We start from the raw sequence: 20,771 nt of genomic DNA, 5'->3' as shown, positions 1-20,771 counted from the left end.
GATACTTCGCCCGTTCCCGGACGAAATCACGGAGAAATCGGTCACGCGACGATGCACGCGATGAAATATTAAAATAGGCAGAAAGCGCGAGGCGTCGTTAAGGCGGTAAGCTGACATTACTCGGGGCGAACTAATCGCAACTTGTCAGAGTGATATAGGGCACGTGTATGCCTTATACGAGAAGAGTTTAATGCCCCGTTTAAGCCATGCGAGGCTTAGCTACGTCCATTTTCTAACAAGGCCCCTAAACCGGAGATTAAGTCATCACTTTGCATGAGAGCGCTTCAAAAATCCGAGGCTTACGTCTAGACACCGGTACCGGCGCATAAGCGTCGCTGGCAACTGCGAATTAATTATGACGTTAAGAGGAATATCTCTCCTTTACCTCCCCTTGCCGATAATGCGTCTTTTTCGTCCTCCTTATCCTCTTCGACCGAGTAAATATAATCGTTCGAATTTCGTTTGAAAGCTCGCCACTTTATTTCTCCGTGGGACCGATCATCGTGGGGCCTATTCTCGCGTATAACCTTCATTCGCGAGATTTAATCCGATCCTCTGTTTATTCGCGGAGGTACGAACGCGTCGTTCATTTTTGCGTCGAATTCGCGGTTGATCCAACGAAAGCAAAGATTCGAGCGCGGCGTCGCATACACGGGCCAAGTTTGCAACGTTGCGTAGCCCATTATACATACACACGGACCTCTCGTTTGCCCGACTGTCGGGGGTTGAAGCAGGGCACGGGGGTTTGTAATGGGTGACGGTGTGGGCGCGAGTACACGTTGGCGTGTGTGTATGCATTTACGTGCTACGTTGCCAATGATTTATGTATACCGCTAATTACCAGCATGCACTGCACTGTTTTATCCGGCGATCATAGTTTTATTAGGCCAACCTGTGCATTGCGGTATTGTCAGCGCCAAAAGCACCGCCGGCGAACAATCCGTGCCGGCTGCGTGAAATGTGCCACGTTCACGGACTGCGCGATCGATTAACGTTTCGTATAAAGATTCCCGGACATCGAGGCTTCGATCCAGTTCAATTTCACGGATTTAAAAGAAAAAAGCCGCGCAGAGATTCGCCGGAAACGGAAATATCCATCGCCGAGGAGCTCGCGAATCTACGCGACGCTAAATCGCTTTCCAGAATGGTCTTTCGAGGCTCTCGACTCGATACTCGCTATCGATTTTATCGATCCCGACCGTTCCCATTTTCGTTTTCGCTTTAAGCTCGAATAACGTAAAACTATCACCCACGAACGTGTTTTTTTTTTTTTCCTTCGTTTGGCCGGATCATCATAACCTTTTATTTGGTATCTTTGGTCTAGCTACGCTCCCTTTACCGAACCTGTTGCCATTCGACCGCAATGTTCAATTTGTATCGGTTATCGCGTTCAATTAAACTCGGAGAGTTTTTGGCTCGGATTACCGTGCATAGCCTGAGTGTACGCGTGCTCCGTCGCGGTGGCGTCGATGTAACACAAGGGTTACACGTGTAACCGTAAAATTGTCATGACGGAGGATCGCCTGTATCGCAGTGTCGTCTATCAGCCACCGAGCATATCATCCGTTTAACGCCGCGGACAAACAGGAAGCAACGTTTCAAAGGAAAAAAAGGGGGGAAAAAAAGCATCGTTACCTCGGACGATTCGGTGTACCCCTAAGTGACAGGAAAATCTCCTTCAACCCGGGTTTTTACGATTCTTTGGTTACGCGAAACAGCGAAACGCATGAATAATGATAGGCGTTTCGATGGCACCGGGAACAAATACCAGCTCGTTACGCCGGAAGCGCGCAGCTCTCGATTTCCCACGGCGCGCAACCATCGTTCTGCCAGAGAATCCGTTGATCGTTGAAGTAATTCGATCCCGCGTGTCACGCGTTTCATTTATAATCGCGCTGGAACGTCTATTACCACGAGTTTGTGTATCGTGCGCAGCGGAGAGAGAGAGAGAGCAAGAGAAGGGAGAGTATTGCGCGTCCGTAGCGTTCAACTACGCACAGGCAGTCGCTTTCGAAGGTAGTTTCGGCGAAGGGGATGAAAGGGGTTGGCAAAAGGGGGTGGAACAGGAGGAGGAGGAGGAGGAGGAGGAGGAAGAGTAGGTGGTGGAGCTGGAGGAGGAAGAGGAGGAAGAGGAGGAAGTGGAGGAAGAGGAGAGAGGGGTCTATCGCTGCCGCTACCGGAGCTGGCAATGCGAGTCTAGGTTATCCGGTGACAAAGCTGGTTCGGTTCGTGCAACGAGGCCCTCGGTACGTCGGATTATCACCATTGAAAATGGTGCAACTGAAACCCCACTGTTCGGATGCAGCGGCGCTTGAACGCGATACGTGGCAAGCTTTGCATCGAAAACCGGAAGCGAATTCCTTGTCTGACGCGCATTTATTGGCGATCACAAAAGTCCAACCGGTGTTGTTTTTCCCCGTTATCGAAATTTCACCTCTGATCGATGCCTTTGGTGTACGATTACGGTTGTCCGTTCCGATCTACGAGATTTTACGGCACCGCTGGCGTCGCCCGGATGGATGGACGCTGGAGGGTCGATCCGGAAAGTTTATCCTCCCCATTGCCGTCGGTTAGGTTTTTGGCACGGGCGATTAACGTGCAATAGATAGAGACGACGGTACACGGGATTCTTCCAGGCCACTAAAGTCGGATGGCCGGCGAACGAGGTAAGGCGAACCACCCTCCGGGGGGTTGTAGCTAAATTGGCGGCAGTATATTACCGGTCAGACTCCCGCATTTAATTTGAATATAATCGTGAAAGGAGATCTCAGGAGCTCGAGGGCACTTCGCGACGCAGAACTGCGTGACGGTGACCGGAAGTGCTCCCGGGACACCGGAAACAAAATGGCCGCTCCCTTCTACGCGACTTGCCTCTTCCCACTCTGCACGACCTTCCTCTACCCGACCACCTACCTACCCGCCGACCTACGCCTCTCTTTGCAACCCTCCTAAAGAGCGTGAATTCGTAACGCGAAAGTTAAGTTTGCATTGTGCGGCTTCGCGGCCGTCTCCTCGCTGGAACATCGAAAGGCTTGCCCGTCTTCGCGCGTGCACACGCACACATGGCCGTGATAAGGGGACTCTCGTTTGCCGGAAATACAGTCGTAACGAGCGAGTATGATATATCGTTCGCTATCGTTTATTTCTTGCTACACCGTATCCCATCGTACACCGCCGCGCGCGAGATTAGCCGGAAACGTTTCTATTAATGGCGGCCGCCGTCGTGACTTGCCGCGCGTTTCGTACGCGCCCGTGGAAGTTTAATGATTTTCGAGTAATTACGAGGCCAGGCGATGACTCGCGTGGGAATGCAGCAGAGCAGCGTGTTCGATAAGCGCCCCGGAACAATAACAATTATACCAGCCTGACTCGTAATGCCTAAATACAATATAAGCACGAACAATGGACTATAGCCCTGCGAGGGAGGTGCCGTACAGTCGCTCGACAATACCCGTTGTGCTTCCGTAGACAAAAGACGAGTTCCAAGTTTCGTCGGTTGCATCACCGTCGGCCGAAAAAGCTCGAGACGTTTAAGCCGGTTCAATTGCCACTTATTTCTCTATGTACCTGTGTACTACGTCCGTTTGCATCGATAGCAAGGGAACGTTTATTCTTCGACGAATCGAAACTAAGATACAGCGACAGATTCTACGTGTATTCTCGTCGAGTGAGAGGAACAAAAAAGACGATCGAGTCGTTTCATCGGGTAAACCTGCATTTCCCGACAATTATATCGGTTACTTTTATTGGCACGGTAAACTCGACGGAACATACCTGTTAATGGATAAACGGAGTAGCGTTATCCGACTGTACATCTCGGTGAAGGGAAACGAGTAGGTGTAAGAGAGCTATCGAGAGAGAGAGGAAAGGAGAAGGATACCTACCCTCGCGAGTTTACGATGTACGACTCAGCTTAGGAGCGTATGATTAAACAACTCAGGTGTTTTATGCTCGGCTCGTGGAGATCGCGTGACCCAACGGCCACATCCGTTTCCGCTTTACCTACGGTCAACCGCTTCGACCCCTAACCAATGGTTCGCCTTAAGGGTTGCACGTTACCTTCGACCACGAAAGAAAGTATACTTTCGACATATCTTTAAGCAGTAATCGGCTTCGCTCGATAGTCACGTGCTGCCGTAGGAGCACGCCGAGCTGCTAACCTTTGCTCATGCGGTGGCTTCATGCCTGCCGTTCTTTTTTCTTCCTTTCATTTTTATTCCCGGCCCGCGGTCGCGATAGGGGTCGCTTACACGGTAAAAAAATTCTATTTTTAATGGTGGATTATATTTTAAATTCAGCAGAGAACATGTAACTCGTTGAAGCAGCAACGACCGCTCGATTAATCCCGACGACGATCTCGCCAACTTTCTCTGCTCACGTGTACCTCGTTTGTATCCGTTGCCAGACGCACGGCACGCTGATATCGGTCAAACAGAACCCCGTTAATACAAGACGGAAGCAGCGCTCGCGGAGGGGGAGGGGGGGGGGGAAAGGTCAGAGAAATGTCGCGGTCTGACATTAGCCGGGCGAAATGCCGCGTGAAACCCCTCGGAAGCTCGAGCTGGCCAAACAAGTACCAGCCGAATCACCCTCGTATTACTTTCGAAGCTTTCGCGCGATCGATGCGCGCTCGTTAATTTCGGGCATAGCGTTCGCCGTCGAATATTCCAGGAATAATTCCAGCAGGAAAATTAATTAATTTGCTAATTTCGGATTATCGGAACGCGGTTACGCACGAACGTCTCTCGCGAACGGCGGATATTTGGCGCGCGAGCACGCGCGCGCCCTCGGGATTCGTTAGTTTTCCGGGAAATTAGTCAGCGTGATTTGCATCTGACGTACACCTCCAGGCACCTACACGTCGCTCGCATAGTTCGCAACTCTCGACTTTCCACTCGGATCTCCTCTCTTGCTGGATGTCTCAACACCCCACCGTGCCGTCCTCGCGTCAATTATACCCGTCAGAGGGCGGAAATTTCACCCGACTTCTTCGTTACCGTGATATAACGAATCCATTTTTCAGAAATTTCAGTTTTCATCGAACAGCTACGCGCAGGTACAGCTGTTTCCCGGCGGGAATCGTTATAGTCGAGACACGTAATTTTTAATCGGACCACTCGTTCCAACGATCGACGATAAATATTTTTCACGCGGAACGGGATAACGGGAAATAAGGGAACAGGGTGGGTGTAATTAATCCGTCTTTATTGCTCAGTCCGGCGACGTCGCTTACTCACGGCTTCTCGATTCTTGCGCCGATTATCTTCATCCGCCGGATTCACGGAGGTGTTTCGACTTAAACACAGACTCGAACGAGCTTCGAGCTTAACTTGGTTGTTGTGAATAAGTAAGCGAAGTGTTGCGAAGTGCTGCAGAAGTTTAGCCAAGCCCCCAGGCACACGGCCGGGTTGGCTCGAATTAAATTGTTATACGGATGAGCTGCCACGACGAATACTTCGCAGAAACCAGTGACTTTCCCGCCACCCTCGGGTGTGAATGTTTAATCACAGCCTCTCGTTATATTTAATAACATAATATCGCTAGCGCGCCTAGAACTAAACCGGTATTCTCGCCGTACCCTAACTCCAGTCGCTTTTCAAACTCCGACGATCCTTTCTTTCCAGATTCCCGGTAATCGAATTACTATTTCAATTGCAGTCCCCGCAGGGGTTCGATTCCAAGCCTGCCGCGTTGTATCCTCGCACATTCGTGTATCTCGATTGCGGATTATCAAATTACTCGCTTACCTGTAATTACATTGCTGACACGCGAAACACTCCAAGTGGTAGACGTTCGTCCTCGCCCGCATCACCATCTCGAATGCCGGAATAGTTTTGTTACAGGCCGCGCAGTGTCCCGTGTGTCCGAACAGCCTGCGCAGATTTGGAAACAGAGGCGTGTTTACTAATCTTATCCTGAGAAGGAACTGAACGTTCCGAGTCGAACGTTCTCCAACGACAATAATATTTCCCTTTTCCTCTCCGACGATATCGCGCGGTTCGACTCGCGAAAACATTACCACGGCCGCCGATGGCATCATCCGGGCGGGAGACTTTTAGTTGGCGTAGAACGAGAAGCAATAAGCTTACGACCACCACGAATATGCCATCTTCAAATATTGGGCCATTAATAAAGGCCACGGAGGTTCGATAGCGAGCGCTCTTTGCAGACGCGCCACCTGCGCGTGTTCCCTCGGGACTTTGTAATCTCAACACGGTTTATTTGCCCTCGCCTGTTTATATGGGACGTGGATGTATTCAATAAGGGAAACTCATCTGTAAAATTCGATTTGTTGCTTCCGTTCGCCACGTCGAGGTCTGTCCGTACGTGTGCTCAACGTCTCCTTTTCCCCTTTGCCCTTTATTGACGTCCCCGTGCACAGCACGGCACAATGAAATACGAAACGTTAACGTGCCCGAGAGCGGAATAGAATTATAATATTACGGGATTGCGATTCCTTCGCCGATATATTCGCCGATACGTTGAACGGGAAAGGGAAGTAGGTGGCAGAGCGTGACGAAGCTTACTTTAAATAGTCCTTCTTGCACAGTATGAGATTGGATTTTATAAAGAGCGACGGGCCGGCCTCCACGAGTCTGCAGTGGCAGCTGCTGCACTTCAAGCAGTCTTCGTGCCAGAACATGTCCAACACCTTCAAAAGGAACCTGAAATTGGTAAAAGCCAGTCTTGCCGAGTTCTCCGGATTCTCGAAAAATCAAGAGAAAAATTTACCTCTCCGTGATCACCTCTCCGCATCCTCCGCATTCCCTTTGCACTGCCCCGTTCTTGCTCGGCTCGCTCTTGCTCACGTCCATCCTTGCTCTATTCGTTTTTTCGATGTCACTGCTGTTCCCTGCAACACAGCAGAAGCTCGATCGATCACCGAGTCTTGGAACGAGAAAACTAACGCGGACGACGATTACCGTACGCGCGTAATCGATCAATTAATTTCAGCCTCTATCGGCAGTCGATTAGCCAAGGCGGTAAATCATCGCCGAGCCGAGTCGAATGAGTAATCGCGTTTGCGTGCTTTTAACAAGTTTCAACGGCATCTGGCACTAGGACGTCGGCCCGTCTATGAGCAATTAGAGTTACAGGTTGAGAATTTAACGGGCGCGTTTAGTGCCATCTGTGTCCATCGGGTGGTGGCGCCGGGGCCGGTCCTTCTCTGGCCGCCCCTGCTCGCCTCTTTCTCGCGCGATGCGGTCAGAGTTTAGAATCGAATTAGTTTGACCCTCTCTTCTCTCCACTTATTGCGCGTTTAAGCGGCACCGCTTCTGAAACAACCACACCGGCTTGTCGGGTAACGGCTGCACGCAGCTTCCCGATAAACATTAATTGTTTTCGCCCGAAGACGTATGTATAATCCACCCCTGTGTGCCGTTTAAACGAAATTTCGGGGTTTAACGTTTATTTAATCCCCACCGTTCGCCTTCTCCCGTTCTATTTTATTTCGTCGGCCGTTCACGGTTATTGAAACGCGAAAATATTGCCGGTTTTCCGGACAGTAAGTCGCAGATAAAGGGTGCAAATACGTTCGATCGGTGCATCCCGCACCGCGGTATTCCACGTATTTCACGTAGACGCCATTTTTCCTTTTTCTTTCAGTACTCTATCCCCGGTTTTTCCTATATCCTGCGTCGATTAGAAAGTTAAATTCCGTCTACGTCCACGGGAACGTTCGATCTCAGCCACCCTGTATATTTACGAGTACCCCGTGGATGCTATGAGCAAAGTTTGTGCGGTTTCAATATGTCCTCTCCCTCTAGCCTGGACACAATATTACAGGGACGTTAATATCTTCTATGCGGTTGAGACTCCGAAGCAAATATTAATACCGTGCCTTTGATACGTTAATTAATAAAGACTGAAATATTTGAAACTCATGCGTTTAGAACGATATTACCCCCTCGATCTTTCTACAACCCACCGGCCGGCCGCACTTTGCTCTGCCATTTTTTTCCGCCGCGCGTCATAGTCGAGATATTACTCGCGCGAGCAACGCGAAGCGAAACGCTCGTCTCGTCTTCTGGTTTTCCGCTACCGTTCCGGACCAGTCGAAATCTCAAACACGTTGGCTACATCGGGGCCGAGTTAATTAATCACGTCGAATTCGTTGCGTGTCGGTTCAGTTATCGATACATCGAATATGATCTAAATAATGGTACAATTATTATGCGTAACCTTATACTCCTATAAGTGTAGTGATTAATGGAATAACTAACTAGCCAGGTAAATTATGCAAACTATTAAATTCGAATGCGCGCAAAGTTGCCCACATAATAATCGGCAAGCGATCGAATGCTATCCACGTTGAATTTATATCGGACGTTAATATATTTTATTGTTATTACGGGTTGATTAAAGTCATCGTTAATATGCCGGCGGAAAAGTACGAGAGTGCCGAGCACGTTCGTTCCCCGTGCACGCGTATCGAGCGTCACGCGTGCGAATCCTTCGCGCGTTTATAATTCCAACGACCGATTTCCTTCCGGATTTCGTATCCGAGGGAACAGGCACGTTTCTTTAGGCAAATGACGGAAACGCGAGCACGGTCTGCGGATTTCGGCGACGAGAGCCGTCGTTTCCTTTGAGACTCGAGACCTCGAACGTTTATTCTACAAAAGTATTTGCCGGCTAGGCATAGAGGAATTCGACCGCGGAAATTCCTGCGGGGGCCAACCTGAATACCAGCGACGACCTCGAAAACCTTTGCCGACTCTATGTGGTCGGTCAATTTCCACTTTGTTCCGCAATTTTCGTTGCGTGCCGTGGTCGTCGCGACGCGTCCGAAACGCTTGTCCGCCGGCAAAGAAACTGCGCGCCGCGCTAAGCACCGCGATAGATAAACGCGTGCCCCGAAAGCGTAGCGGCATTTAATTAGCAATTTAGATGCAACTTTATCGCGGATGCGGTCGCGATCGCGCTTGTAACATTAACGTCAGTTATTCACCAATATCGCGCCGCTGCCTTTTCGTGCTTCGCGTGGCTTTAATTACTCGGTAGAAGTTACTATCGTCGGCAAGCCAACGGAGCACAGTGGTAACGGTTCGTTGGAACGTAACCGTGAAGGGTCCATAACGAGAGCTTTCCCTTCGAAAGCGGCTCGCATCGCTGGCGATCTGTTCATCAGGTACGTGATCAGATCATCCACGGACGCTGCTCCTCAAAGCGACGATAATTCGATTATCTCGTACATGTTCGACAACCGCCAACATGTCCTCCAATTGGCAGATCTTCTTGGTTAACCATCTTCCTGAATGTAATTAAATTACTTCCGTGTAATCTGTGTTTACCGCTCGAGCGTTCGCTTTTTCTGCCTTTGTCCAATGACTTTCAGCTACCGTTCGTATCGTTATTAGCATTTATTTCGCCTCTTCGGCGCGATTGTCTGCGTATGCAACGAATTTTATTCGCGTCTTATGCGTACACGACGACGTAGCGTGACGTCGCGTTAAACATTACGCAGCGAAACGAGAACCACGACGCGAGACGATGATCGCGAAAAGAGAACCAGAAAGAGAGAGAGAGAGAGAGAGAGAGAGAGAGAGAGGGAGAGAGAGGTGAAGAGAGAGTGCGCGAGAGGAAGACACGCGAAAGATTTTCCGCGAAACGAAAGCCGTGGAAAGGAGGTCTCTCTATTTATCGACGTAACTGGGCAGTCTCGATGCAGTTCTCAAGGCTCCGCCCTCGCAGCATCCGTGACACTCCCAGAGCACCACCCCTGGGATCTCTTGAGCGGAAAAACAAAATTTTCCGCGCTTCCTTCACGCGCGCGTAAACACCGCGATATATACCACCCGAACCGCAGGATGTTCTCACGCGAGACGCCTTTTGGACGATGCAGGGTGCCGTCTACCTGAGTGCACGGACTCGTTTGAAAAATTTCCAAGCGGCTTTCGCCCGGCACGAACGCTTTTGTCTTTAATAATGCTCCCGCGGAAGCGTTATCTTTTACTTTTAGGACGAGAGCACGGGCATCCGGTGAGTCGGTCCATTAATTAGGCGGGCCACATTAAGCCGAGCATTAATATACTCCGCTGGCTGTTTTGTTTTATCCCGCAGGAAGGACGTAACCACCCCCGGAGGTTGAAGGGGGTGGCCAGGCGAAGGCAAGAGGGGGAATTATTTCGACGGCGGCAGCCTGCTAATCCGACCTGCCACGCTACCGCCTTATCCCTGGAGACTGTTTAAATTCTGTAAATCGTCCCGAATGTTCCCCTTGCTCCGCCCGTTTAACGGACACCGGGCACCGTTACTCGTTTCCGAGAAATTAAAGGAGTCCCTCTGATAAAGACACGGGCTCGCGAGCCTCGAGACGGCCCTGGCCCGGAAACCTGCACTCTCGAATCTTACGATTCAGATTTGTCGCGTATTTTTCTTCCGGCGGAAGACTCGCGCGATGATCCGAGTCTACGCCTTTGAGCGAATGGAACAATTTTAATTCGACCGTTGCGTGGCTGCGCGAGCTTTTAACTTTTGCACGATACCGTCGGCAAATCGGCTTACACGCGCGTTTAGGTCAACTCGCATGCTGGTGGCCAGGAAGGGAGGAGCGGTCCGTAACGATGTAATTTAACGGGCCAAAGGAATATTTCCTACGGAATAAATCTCGCGTAACAGCGCCAGTGAAATCCTCGTTTACCCGGCATTCAGCCCTTGCTAATGGGGGTAATTTAAGGGATGTTTTAAGCGGGCCGTGGCACACGTGAGTCGCACAAAAAGTCCACGTATTACGACCGTGGCCGCGGCGTAATCACGCATTAGCATTCCGAACGGTCGGTGTCGACCGAAAACACAGCGGCGCTGAGAACGCCGCTTGAACTTTTCCTCTGTTTCCAACGACCGACGAAAAACACCCCACGCTGGCGCAAGATCGTCCAAACTATCCGGGATTTAATGAAACGAGACAAAAGAACCGACTAACTGTCGCACTCTCGTAACCGGTGATCCAAGATGGACGCCGGGACGGACCCGGTTTACCGGCAAAATCGACGTCGGCGACGACAGGGTTTCGAGCACGGCGAGAAACAGTGGGCAGTCTCCAGGCAGTCATCCTTCCGGATAATTTTTTGCCCAAGGGCCGTTTAAGGACAACGGAAACGACGGAACGGACAAACGGTCTGTTTAACAAGTTCTTTCGCGCCGATAAACGCGCTCGCCGCGTCTCCACTCTTTTTCTCTTCATATTTCCCGTCCCCTTCTGGCCAGACCGCGGTTAATGAAATTCTAGTCAGGTCGCGGCATTCTTTCGTCAGGTGGCAATGCCATCCACCTCCTCCTTCCCCGTCGCTTCGCGTTCTCGTTGCTCGGTCTTTCTTCCTTTCCTTCCGCCGCTGCCGTATTCTTCCTTGTTCTTCTTCCGCTTTTTTTCCTAACCCCTTTTTACCACCGGCTCTCTGTCCCGCTATCTCTGCCGCTATCTCTCCATCTCTCGCCTCCCCTGCACCGGTGGTTCCTCTCCTCCGGCACGAGAGGGTGGCCGCAGTCTTCTGGAGCATAGGGGGCAGGGGTAACGGGGTTTGCGTACGTCGTGACGCGGAGGGTTGGTGGCTGAAATGGGGTGGTGTGCAGTCAGATTACGCTAAGCTATGCCCGTACGTGCTCGCATGGAAGTTCCACCCCTCACCGGGTTTGCCACCCCGCTTGGGAAAATGTATTTATTGTTGTTTGTCCAGCGTTCTGTATATGGCCACCGGCGGAGAGAGAGAGAGAGAGAGAGGGGGGTAGTGAGAGTCAACGCGCGAGAGGAGCGCCCGCTGGGTGCAAAGGGCGGGGGCGGGGCGCGGTGTTGGCCGGGAGAGGGCAGAGAATCGCCCGAGGTTGAAGTTGAAAAAAAAATTGCCCGGGGACGACCGCTAGGATGCCGAGCATAAATTTAAGCGACGCTCACACCTCCCCGACCACCCTCGCGGATCCCACCGATCCTTCCTTCCTTTTTTTTGGATTTCAATTCCGCCCCGTCCGCTTAAATACATCGGGATTATGCCGCGCGGATACGTATTTCAGTCAAACGGAGAAAATCCTCGTCATCGGGCCTCCGAGTGAATTCTTTCCCCTGTCTTTCCTTTGCCCCGTTAAAGCCGACCGTCGCGTCGCATCGCGTCCTAGTCGAAATCGTTCGTCTTTCCTCGATTTCCCGATCGAACAAATTTTCCGTTTTCGTTTCGTGACTGTCGGCGATATTTTTTTAGGAAAGAAATTGCGACGAGACGCCTCCGGTTTCCCCCCTGGCTGAACCACGACCGAAACAACGATCGGTGTGGTCAGCGATTGATGGGCGTTCAGCGAACGCTAATTACGCAGATAGGAGCCGATCGAAACGGTCCTTATCGTTGTACGGTGGAGCGAACGGTCGCGAGCCGATACGTTGCCGATGCCGACGACAAAGGGGCCGTAACTACTTCGGAAACTTTTATCTTGCAGGATTAATGGACGGATTAAAGTATTTGCGGCGGGATGCGGGCTGATTGGGGTAAATCGTGCTGGGATTAGAACTTGATTGGCTAATTTGTAAGTGTCCCCGGCAGCCGGGCACGAACTTAACGATCGATCGGTGTCCTCCTTCCACATACGTGCTCGGCAATTCTCGCCCGAGACATTGACACGGGAGGAACGAGCACGGCCCGTTCCAAAGATAATCTTGCCCGACCAATCGGATTTCGTGGCTTATTTTGTGTTTCGATCGTCGTGAACAGCGGACGCGGCGGGGGTAGATATTTAACTCGGTCACACGGCTTGCACGACCGGCAAACAGGCCATCCCCGAGTCCAGGAATCGTCGGTAAATCCCAAAATCGTGGTTCGCAATCGATCGATGATTCCACAGCCGAATTCATTTGCGATCGTCGAACGCTGTCGTGACTTTTAGCCTTGTCTCGATCGCGTAATCGCGTGGAAACGATCGTGCGAAGCGAACCGATTTGTCGCGTCCTCGTTGGCAACTCGATCGAATAGCGTGGCTCCCTTGCCGAGCGAAGACCCGCGCGCAGTCCGACTGTGAGATTACCTTGCTTCCATCTCGAGTGGTCAAGGCTACTTAATGTGCGGTCAGTGCATGCGGCCGGGCGTTAGACTGATTTACATCGTATCCCTTTACCGAAAGCGAGTACGAGCCGGGGAACTGTGGTCAGCCGAGAGATGTAGCCGGTGATCGAGGGCCATCGATTCGCATGGTCTAACGCCACGGTACAATACCCTATACTTTACACGGGCAACCAGCTAAAAAATACGATCGATGCGTGTCCTTGGAAGACTCGCAGGATTCGAGGGTGAAGAAGACGGAGCGGGATCCTCGCGTGGAAGAGAAAAAGCTGGTAATCCGTCGGAACAAGCAGAGAACGACTCGTGTGGCGTATCGCGAGCGGTTAGATCGACTCTCCGAGAGCGTGCCGAATGAAAAGGCACGGAGAGCGAGATGCGCGATACTTGTCGTAGACCGAAGCCCCATCGCATAACTCACGACCCTTGTTTCGCGGCTGATCGACGTTTCGAAATATTTCCCAACTGAGCGTCCAGACGTTGCTCGCTGTCCAGCTTCCTGTCTCCTTACAATTCGCAGACAGTCCTACGCCAGAGCCCAGTCAGGACAAAACCGGTCTCCGGTGATGGACTCGCGAAAGATAAGGGAGCATTCATGACAAAGACAAAACGCGTTCACCAGTTGTATAACCGCGTCTCGTGCTACCGTGCTCGCGCTCTTCCTCCTCTCTTCCACCCCTTCTGCCCCGCCGCCCCTTCGCGATCGTTCGTTTGCCGTTTAGCGCGACGCCGCGAGACAATGAGCGAAAACTTTTATTATTAATGTTTCGCTGCAAGATAACGCCAGTTGAAGCGAGCCACGCTACCCTCTTCTACCCCTTCCCGCCGATTCGTCGCTGTCCGACTCTCCGCCCGCAGCTTCTTCGCCTTTTCGCCTCGTGCTTTCGTCCTTCCGTCGCTCTCTGCGCGCCAGCAGGCGAGCCGCCATGACGAATCTCGTTCGACCGTTCCCTCTGAACGTATCCCGACGATCAACTTGCAAATTAGCATTTTGACAGTTTCGCTAGCTGCCTCTACAGCGCGGCGAAATTCGTCGAAAGTTTCCGGAGAAATTTCAGCAACGATTTAATTAGCATTCCTACGAGCCCGCGTGAATCAAACGCAAACGGTACCGTGGCCGGAGAGAAAGGAACACGGGTTCTCTAGACGAAGAATGTTTATTAATCGTTTCCCACCCCCTGCCGTGGTCGTTGCAGCTCGTCGTTGTTTCGCGCGAAGAGGATGACGCTTAACTCGCGACGTCGAAACGGCGCGGTACCAGCTCGGACTTAAACGCCAGCTCGCCATGAATATTCGTTGAATCCAGGCTGAGTCCAGGGGGTATGATTAACTCTAGCCAGCGTCGCTTTCGACCGGATAACTCATTCAAGACGGTCTCGCCGCAATAAGACGAAGGTCCGGACACTCGGGACATATCCTCGGTCGTTGCGCGTGAGTTAGGACCGCTCTAGGAACGGTTAGCCGTTAGCAGTTAGTCGGTAAATAACCTAGACACCCTCCTTGGCTGCACCCTTCTGCGCGGATGGATGCGGTATCTTCAACGTTAGACCTGCGTCTAACTTTGTATCGGTTCTCGGTCAGCTCGGACGCGTTCACGCTACGCTGGCCAGCCAAGAGGTTACAAACTCCATGTCCACGGATTACCGATAAATCGTCCTCGTGCTCGCTCGGAATATACTTTAATCGAATATTCTCGAGGAGAAACTTGGTCCCCGGGACGAGATATCGAGCCGCGTCGATCAAGAGGGAAAGAATGGAGTTTCGACGTCTGGATGGTTGGGAAACAACGACGTCGAAGACAAAGCGATCAGCCGAGGGTGAGGGGACGTCGAAGAGATCTCGGTCAGCCATCCCTTACGCAAAGTCCCGTTACGAAGTACTTTCGTTATTGACCGGTCGAAGAGTACAACTCGTTCGCGAGAGCGGGAACACTTAATCCGAGTGGTGCTCCGTTAAAGCGATGACAGGAAACGTCAGGCTACCACCGCGCCTCGTGATATATCGATATTCGCGAGAAGTGTCGGTGTTTGGGGGCGGAACGGTGGAACGCACACCCCGGGTGCTAGTGGCTTCGCCACGAAGAAGGCTGGCCGTTCGTCGCGTGTAAACGGTACTTGTTGATTCTTCGACCAAATGATCGATCGCGCGAAATTACTGCCCAAATGCTTGACCATGCTCGATGCCTGATTAATCTTCCGGGATAAGCTTCGCTTCCGGCCGAACCAACGAGTTACGAATATCCGCGATATGCCGACGAAAAGTGGAGGAAATCGAGATTAGCTGTAACCGTAACTCGCCCGCGTATCGATCAGCCGAATTCGTGCAATCGGTGTTCTTCTTAAATCGTATCGCTGAACGGGGACGAATCGTGGCGTTAATTAACTCCGAAATCGCTAATTTACCGCTGATAATGTACGCACGGTTCTCTAACAGGCTTTATGGAGTAGAATGGGTACGGAGAATAATCAGACAGGACAGAGCAGTTAGGATAGCCTGTGAACCAGCCGATAGCGGCAAATGACCATTGCTGACACCGACATCGTCTCGGTGTACGCTTCGATAATTATATACGCGTCTACACAAGCGAGCAGGAGTGCTATGTCAGCCTTTACTTAGGACTCTAATGACCGGGCTTCGTCGGATACCGGGCTGATAACGTAATTGCACGAACAAAAATGCTGGAGTATGATAAACAAATTACTCGGCGCTATAACGCAGCGTTCTACCGTCACGCGAAGATAACACCGACGCGGGCTTTTCCTTGGTCGTTGTGTACGAAATACCAGCGCGGACGTGACCAACAACGCGACGCCTCGTATATCCGGTTCCAGTGACGAGAATGACTTTTGAAAAAGCGTGAATGGTAAACGGATCGAGGTAGGAGTAGCCGCGGATCGAACAGGCGCCAATCCTGATTCAAATGGAAAAAGAAAGGTCAACCGAGTTATTGTTTTCGTGATGAATGCACATAAAATAATGAAACCTCGAAAGTACACCGGTCTGGGAGAGAAAAAAATATATCGCGCGTAATACGAGCGACAGCGCCATAGGGGTTCCACACGCTTCACGTATGCCAGCCGGGTATATATTGTCCGTGGTCAACGGAGAAGATGATACGGTAGCCGTGAAATGTCACGGACAAGAGATTCGCCCCTGCCTTGGTACTTCGGATTTATCGCAAGTTTAACATTACACAGAAGTTGGAAACGGCGCGAGGGATTCCGCTGGATATTTATACCGTTTGAATGCACGTACGAGGATCATTCTAATGGTTTTATTATACTGATACCCGCGGGATTTCTTGGTGGACGTATTCGCACCCGCATCCTCGCCGATCCCGCGGTTTCCACCGATTCATCCTGGACCCGCAACCGCTCGGAGATCTCCGGGCAGGAGAAACGCGTACACACCGTCGCATCGGGGTGAAAAAGCTATTTCACCGGGAATCCTGTTCGACCTCGAGCTTCTCCCTTTTTCTCCCTATAAATCGCAAATTTAATTCCTAACCGATGATTCCTCCCGACACTTCCAGTATTCCGATATACCCAGGATCGCGTAATCTGCCGATATATCAAGGCGTTAACGGAACGAAGAAGAGAAGCGACGGTGTTAAGACGTTATTGGCCACTTCGACGGGAGCGAAATCCCTTCGCGAGACCCCTCTCTCCGCCATTGAATCGGAACGGAGCAAACGGACGTATGACAGCGAAGCTAAGGGGGTTGGTGTGGTCTGAGGTGCGAGTCGACGAAGGTCCTGGAACGTGGTTCCGGCGCATCTTTCCTATCGAGAAGGACGATTTATCATCCCGAACGTTCCATAGGAATATTGAATACGACAAGATAATCTCTCGACACCCTTCTTCGTCCCCGCCCCTCGCCATTTCTGCCAGCATGACCGACAGCATCCCCGTTTTGCGGTAGCGCCAGTAAACGGTCGTGCTTAATGTACCGCACCGACCGATAAGCCGTTATACCGTCGTGACGTAGCCTCTAGTTTTTGCTTTGCAAAACGCAAACGTGCACCCTTTCTTCGTTGACGATCCTCGTGACAGCGGCAGCAGTCACTGACAGAACTCGTTATCGGTAGCCACGTGTACTCTCGCGTACAGGGCGAAAGCTGTACGCGTGTATATGAAAAGGGTTCGTTCGCTCTTCCTCTCCCTCTGTCACTCTCTGATCCTCTCTCCCTTCCACCCTCGCTCTCGCGACTCTCCAAATATTTCTGCGCGATATCATCGCTGTTATTATCGCAACCCCAATTACACCGCGGATGAAGTAGAACGTGGCGGCGTAATAATTGAAAATTTTATCGTTCGTCCATTACCGCGAATCTAAAACGTTTAAATCGATAGGTATCCACGTTTGAACAATCTGTCTGCGGAAAATCCAACGATACACGGCGAACGAAAATTCGCCGTCGTTTATCCGTGGAACTCGCTGTTTCACCATCCACCACGGACTATCCGTCGGCTTATCTCGTAGCCAGAAATTCCACCGGCGAAGATAGCAATCGGCGAGGCTTAATTATGCGGAGTTCGGTCGACGGATCCGAGTAGCAGTTATGCTAATCCGACTTTATTAATAAGGACTCGGAGTCGGAGCGGAGATGGTCGTAGGAAACGCGGGGTAGCCTTAACCCTTGCCCACCTCTTAGAACCGCACCCTCCGAGCCTGGCTACGCTGTTTCGAGCACTCTTTGCCCCCGACCAGTCACGCGGACCAGGCGAGATTTCTCCTATTTATCTCGCATTATCGCTTTATCGCTCGTTCTTCGCTCTTTCCTCTCTCGTCCCTTTCCGACGCCTGGCAAGATCGGCCGTGCTCAGCTGCCAATTGTCGCCCGAAATACCGGCCATTAATTAAGACCGGCCTATAACGACCAAAGATTCGAGGGAATCGCGTTCGCGTCACGAACAATAACGGCGGTTTTTATTCTTCTCTCGACCGCAAACACCGATACCGCGGTGACGCGTTATTTTAACGATTTATCGTAACAAAAACGAACGATGAAATTCGAGCGTCGGATAAAATTGATACGCGCGCGTTCTATCCACGGCGAGTACGCCGCGTTCGGATGTTCGGATGTTGGGATCTTTCGCGCGAAATGAACGTTTCCGGGTTAAGACGTGCGAGGAAACGAACGAACCGTCTTCTTTGGACGGTTCAAAGAGACTGATCAGATGATCGGGACGATAATGGTCGACGACTGTGTACCCGGGTTCGGCACTCGAATGCGACGGACAAAGGTGCTGTCATCGTTTTGGACGACACGCCGGCGGGCTTTGAATAACCGGAAGTGACACAGGTGTCAAAACAAGTGGATTGTTCTGACAGCCAGTTATCGGTTATCGGCAATTTTCAAATTTATCGGTGCTTCACAAGACGATGCGATCGCTTCTTCCATTAGCGTAAACGCGAAATACACTCGACGCGACAACGGCGATCGAATCGAATCGAATCGATCTCTCGATTTTTTTCTACTCGTCCCCCCCCCCCTCCCTCCCGCGCCGCGGTTCGACGTCCGTTCGGAAACGTTGGGAAATATCAGGCGCGAGGAACAATCGACCGGTATGCGGAATTCTATGTCGGTTAATCGAACGGGACAGGCGTAAGATGGCATCGAACCAAACATCAACGGAATACAGATCTTGTTCCATAGTGTGGTTCGCTGGGCTGGCAAAGGGGAGGAGGGTGGAAGCGAAGGGAACGGTGTTAGTTTCCGTGGCATTGACGTTTCACAATACAGGCCTGATGCCGTTGACACCCCCATTTGCAACCCCCGGGCCGCAATCTCTGCCGTCGCGGAACTGCGCGTCCCGAAAGTGCGCCAGGGTGAATCTTATTCATCCCCTTTGCGCGGCTCTCGCGGTATTTCCTGTCGACCTCGCGCGTCTGCGTCCGCGCGATTTTCCCGGAGATTTTTCGAGCTTTTGCGAGGGCCACTTTCGCCTGTGACCGGAATCCCACGACCTTTCCGCGCGCTCGTTCGTCGAAACATCGATACGAGCGGTGCACGCGGGCCGGGAACCGGGACGAAGAAAAATATAAAGAGTGGCGGAGGACCGAAAACGATAAACTGCCTTTCAAGGAGTTTTATTGGTCCCGTTGTCGGTGGCAGGACGCCATTGCCAGAGGAAACGGAGCATGAATTCGTCCCGTAAAATCTATTATCGGGCCGCTTATCGACCGTACTCGTAGGACAATGGATAATATCGGCGTTAACCATCCTCGAACGACCGCGGGCGGCGATCGGTGGCATCGCTATCAGTCGTTTCCGGCTCACCGAGCGCTTTGGGACACTGCGGTTTGGCAAGATGGCGGCGGTTCATCGACGCACAGCTGGTTTTTCGGCGAAACGCATATGCACAGGCGTGGTGCCGATCGTGTGCGGCACCGATGCAAAAATCGAAGGTTCGCTGGGTGCGGGCAGGGGCATGGGGTATCGGCGGAGAGTAAGCGGAAGCGTAGCCCGTCGGTAGAAGCAAGAAATATGATCGCTATAATTTAAATTCAAACGAATGCCCCGGCCAGCGTCGCGTCCATCGCGATGTTCGTTAACGCGCCGCGACCGCTGTTATCGCGCAATTAAAAGGGATTACGGGGTTAGAATTTTAAGCATCGAATTAACGCGGCGCGTAGCCCGCGTACGCGTTAAAATCTCGTCGATAAAGGAATGCGATCGTTGGTACACGAAACGCAGCGGGCCAATACGAGCGAATAATAATTAAGCGTTCGTTCGTGTGCGGCAGGGGTTTACGCGTGTGGCCGCGCGACGCGTTACGCGTCGCGTGTGATCGTCTCTCGAGCAGGCAAGAATCAAAGCGGCTCGCGTACCCGCTCGATGATTTTGTTTATACTAAATCGGCTCGCGAGCCAGGGGAATATTTTTCCGTTGCCCCGGGGTATTATCGTTCGCGCCGGACCACACCGATAATGGCGGGTAGTCAGTCGCGTATGATGCGGCAGAGATAACCGGAGCGATAGGCGAGAACGGAAAATGCGGCCGGCGACCGAAATCCGGCTAATGGTTTCACTGAATCAAACCCAGCGCCGCCGTTTAACGGAGCAAACAGACAGAAAATGGAGCGCAACCGCATATAAAGAGTCGATGATAACGAAATGATATATGACTCGGTGCGAATAACAGAGGAGAACCGAAACCGACGGGCTTGCCCTGTGCTACCCTGCCCTGTCCTTCTCGCTCTCTTCTCCTCTCCTCTGCTCTCCTCTCTTCTCCGCGTTGCCCTCTGGCTCTCGCTTCTGGCTAGGGGTTATACGGCTCCCTTCTGTGATTGATCGGCCCGGAGATATACCACACGGGATATTCACTACGGGATTAAGTGAATGCGCGAACACTTAATAATCCGTATAATATATATCTTTCTATCTTAGGTGTTACCCCGGACGTGCGCCCGTTAGCCTATCTATGCCCGCACGCGTTCCTTTCTCTATCTAACGCGAACGCGTCGTGTGTCCAAACGATAGGTTCGCGAGCGTTCTTCCTGCGGTTAAATCTCGTCGTTTCAGCTTTCGTGGCGCAACCGTAGCGCAACCGTAGCGCAACCGTAGCGCAATCGTAGCGCACGCCGACCGACTGGGAACACGTGAACGCGATACAACGCCGACTCTCGATCTTGTTCCACCGTTTGATGTTACGTTCGGATTATGTTCGAACCGTTTTATGGCCTGTTTAAACGAACGCCGCGTACCAGCGCCAATAAAACTTAGGCT

The 20,771-nt window shown here is 51.7% G+C and overlaps 1 protein-coding gene across 1 annotated transcript in view; it reads right to left on the bottom strand.

Annotated features, from left to right (window-relative positions):
* LOC108548548 (LIM domain only protein 3) overlaps positions 1-20,771 on the bottom strand; it is a 62,371-nt gene that overhangs the window by 20,090 nt on the left and 21,510 nt on the right. Inside the window, exons 2-4 of the mRNA XM_017901561.1 lie at positions 6,733-6,853; positions 6,528-6,665; positions 5,748-5,873 (exon numbers count right to left, since the gene is read on the bottom strand). Coding sequence (XP_017757050.1) covers positions 5,748-5,873; positions 6,528-6,665; positions 6,733-6,815 — 347 coding nt within the window. The 5' untranslated portion in view covers positions 6,816-6,853. The remainder of the gene's footprint in view (positions 1-5,747; positions 5,874-6,527; positions 6,666-6,732; positions 6,854-20,771) is intronic.

The sequence above is a fragment of the Eufriesea mexicana genome, unplaced genomic scaffold (genome assembly GCF_001483705.2).
Source record: "Eufriesea mexicana isolate 0111107269 unplaced genomic scaffold, ASM148370v2 scaffold1647, whole genome shotgun sequence".
Taxonomy (NCBI): Eukaryota; Metazoa; Arthropoda; class Insecta; order Hymenoptera; family Apidae; genus Eufriesea; species Eufriesea mexicana.
Note: the sequence above shows the minus strand (reverse complement) of the source record. Positions and strands in the feature narration are given on the sequence as shown.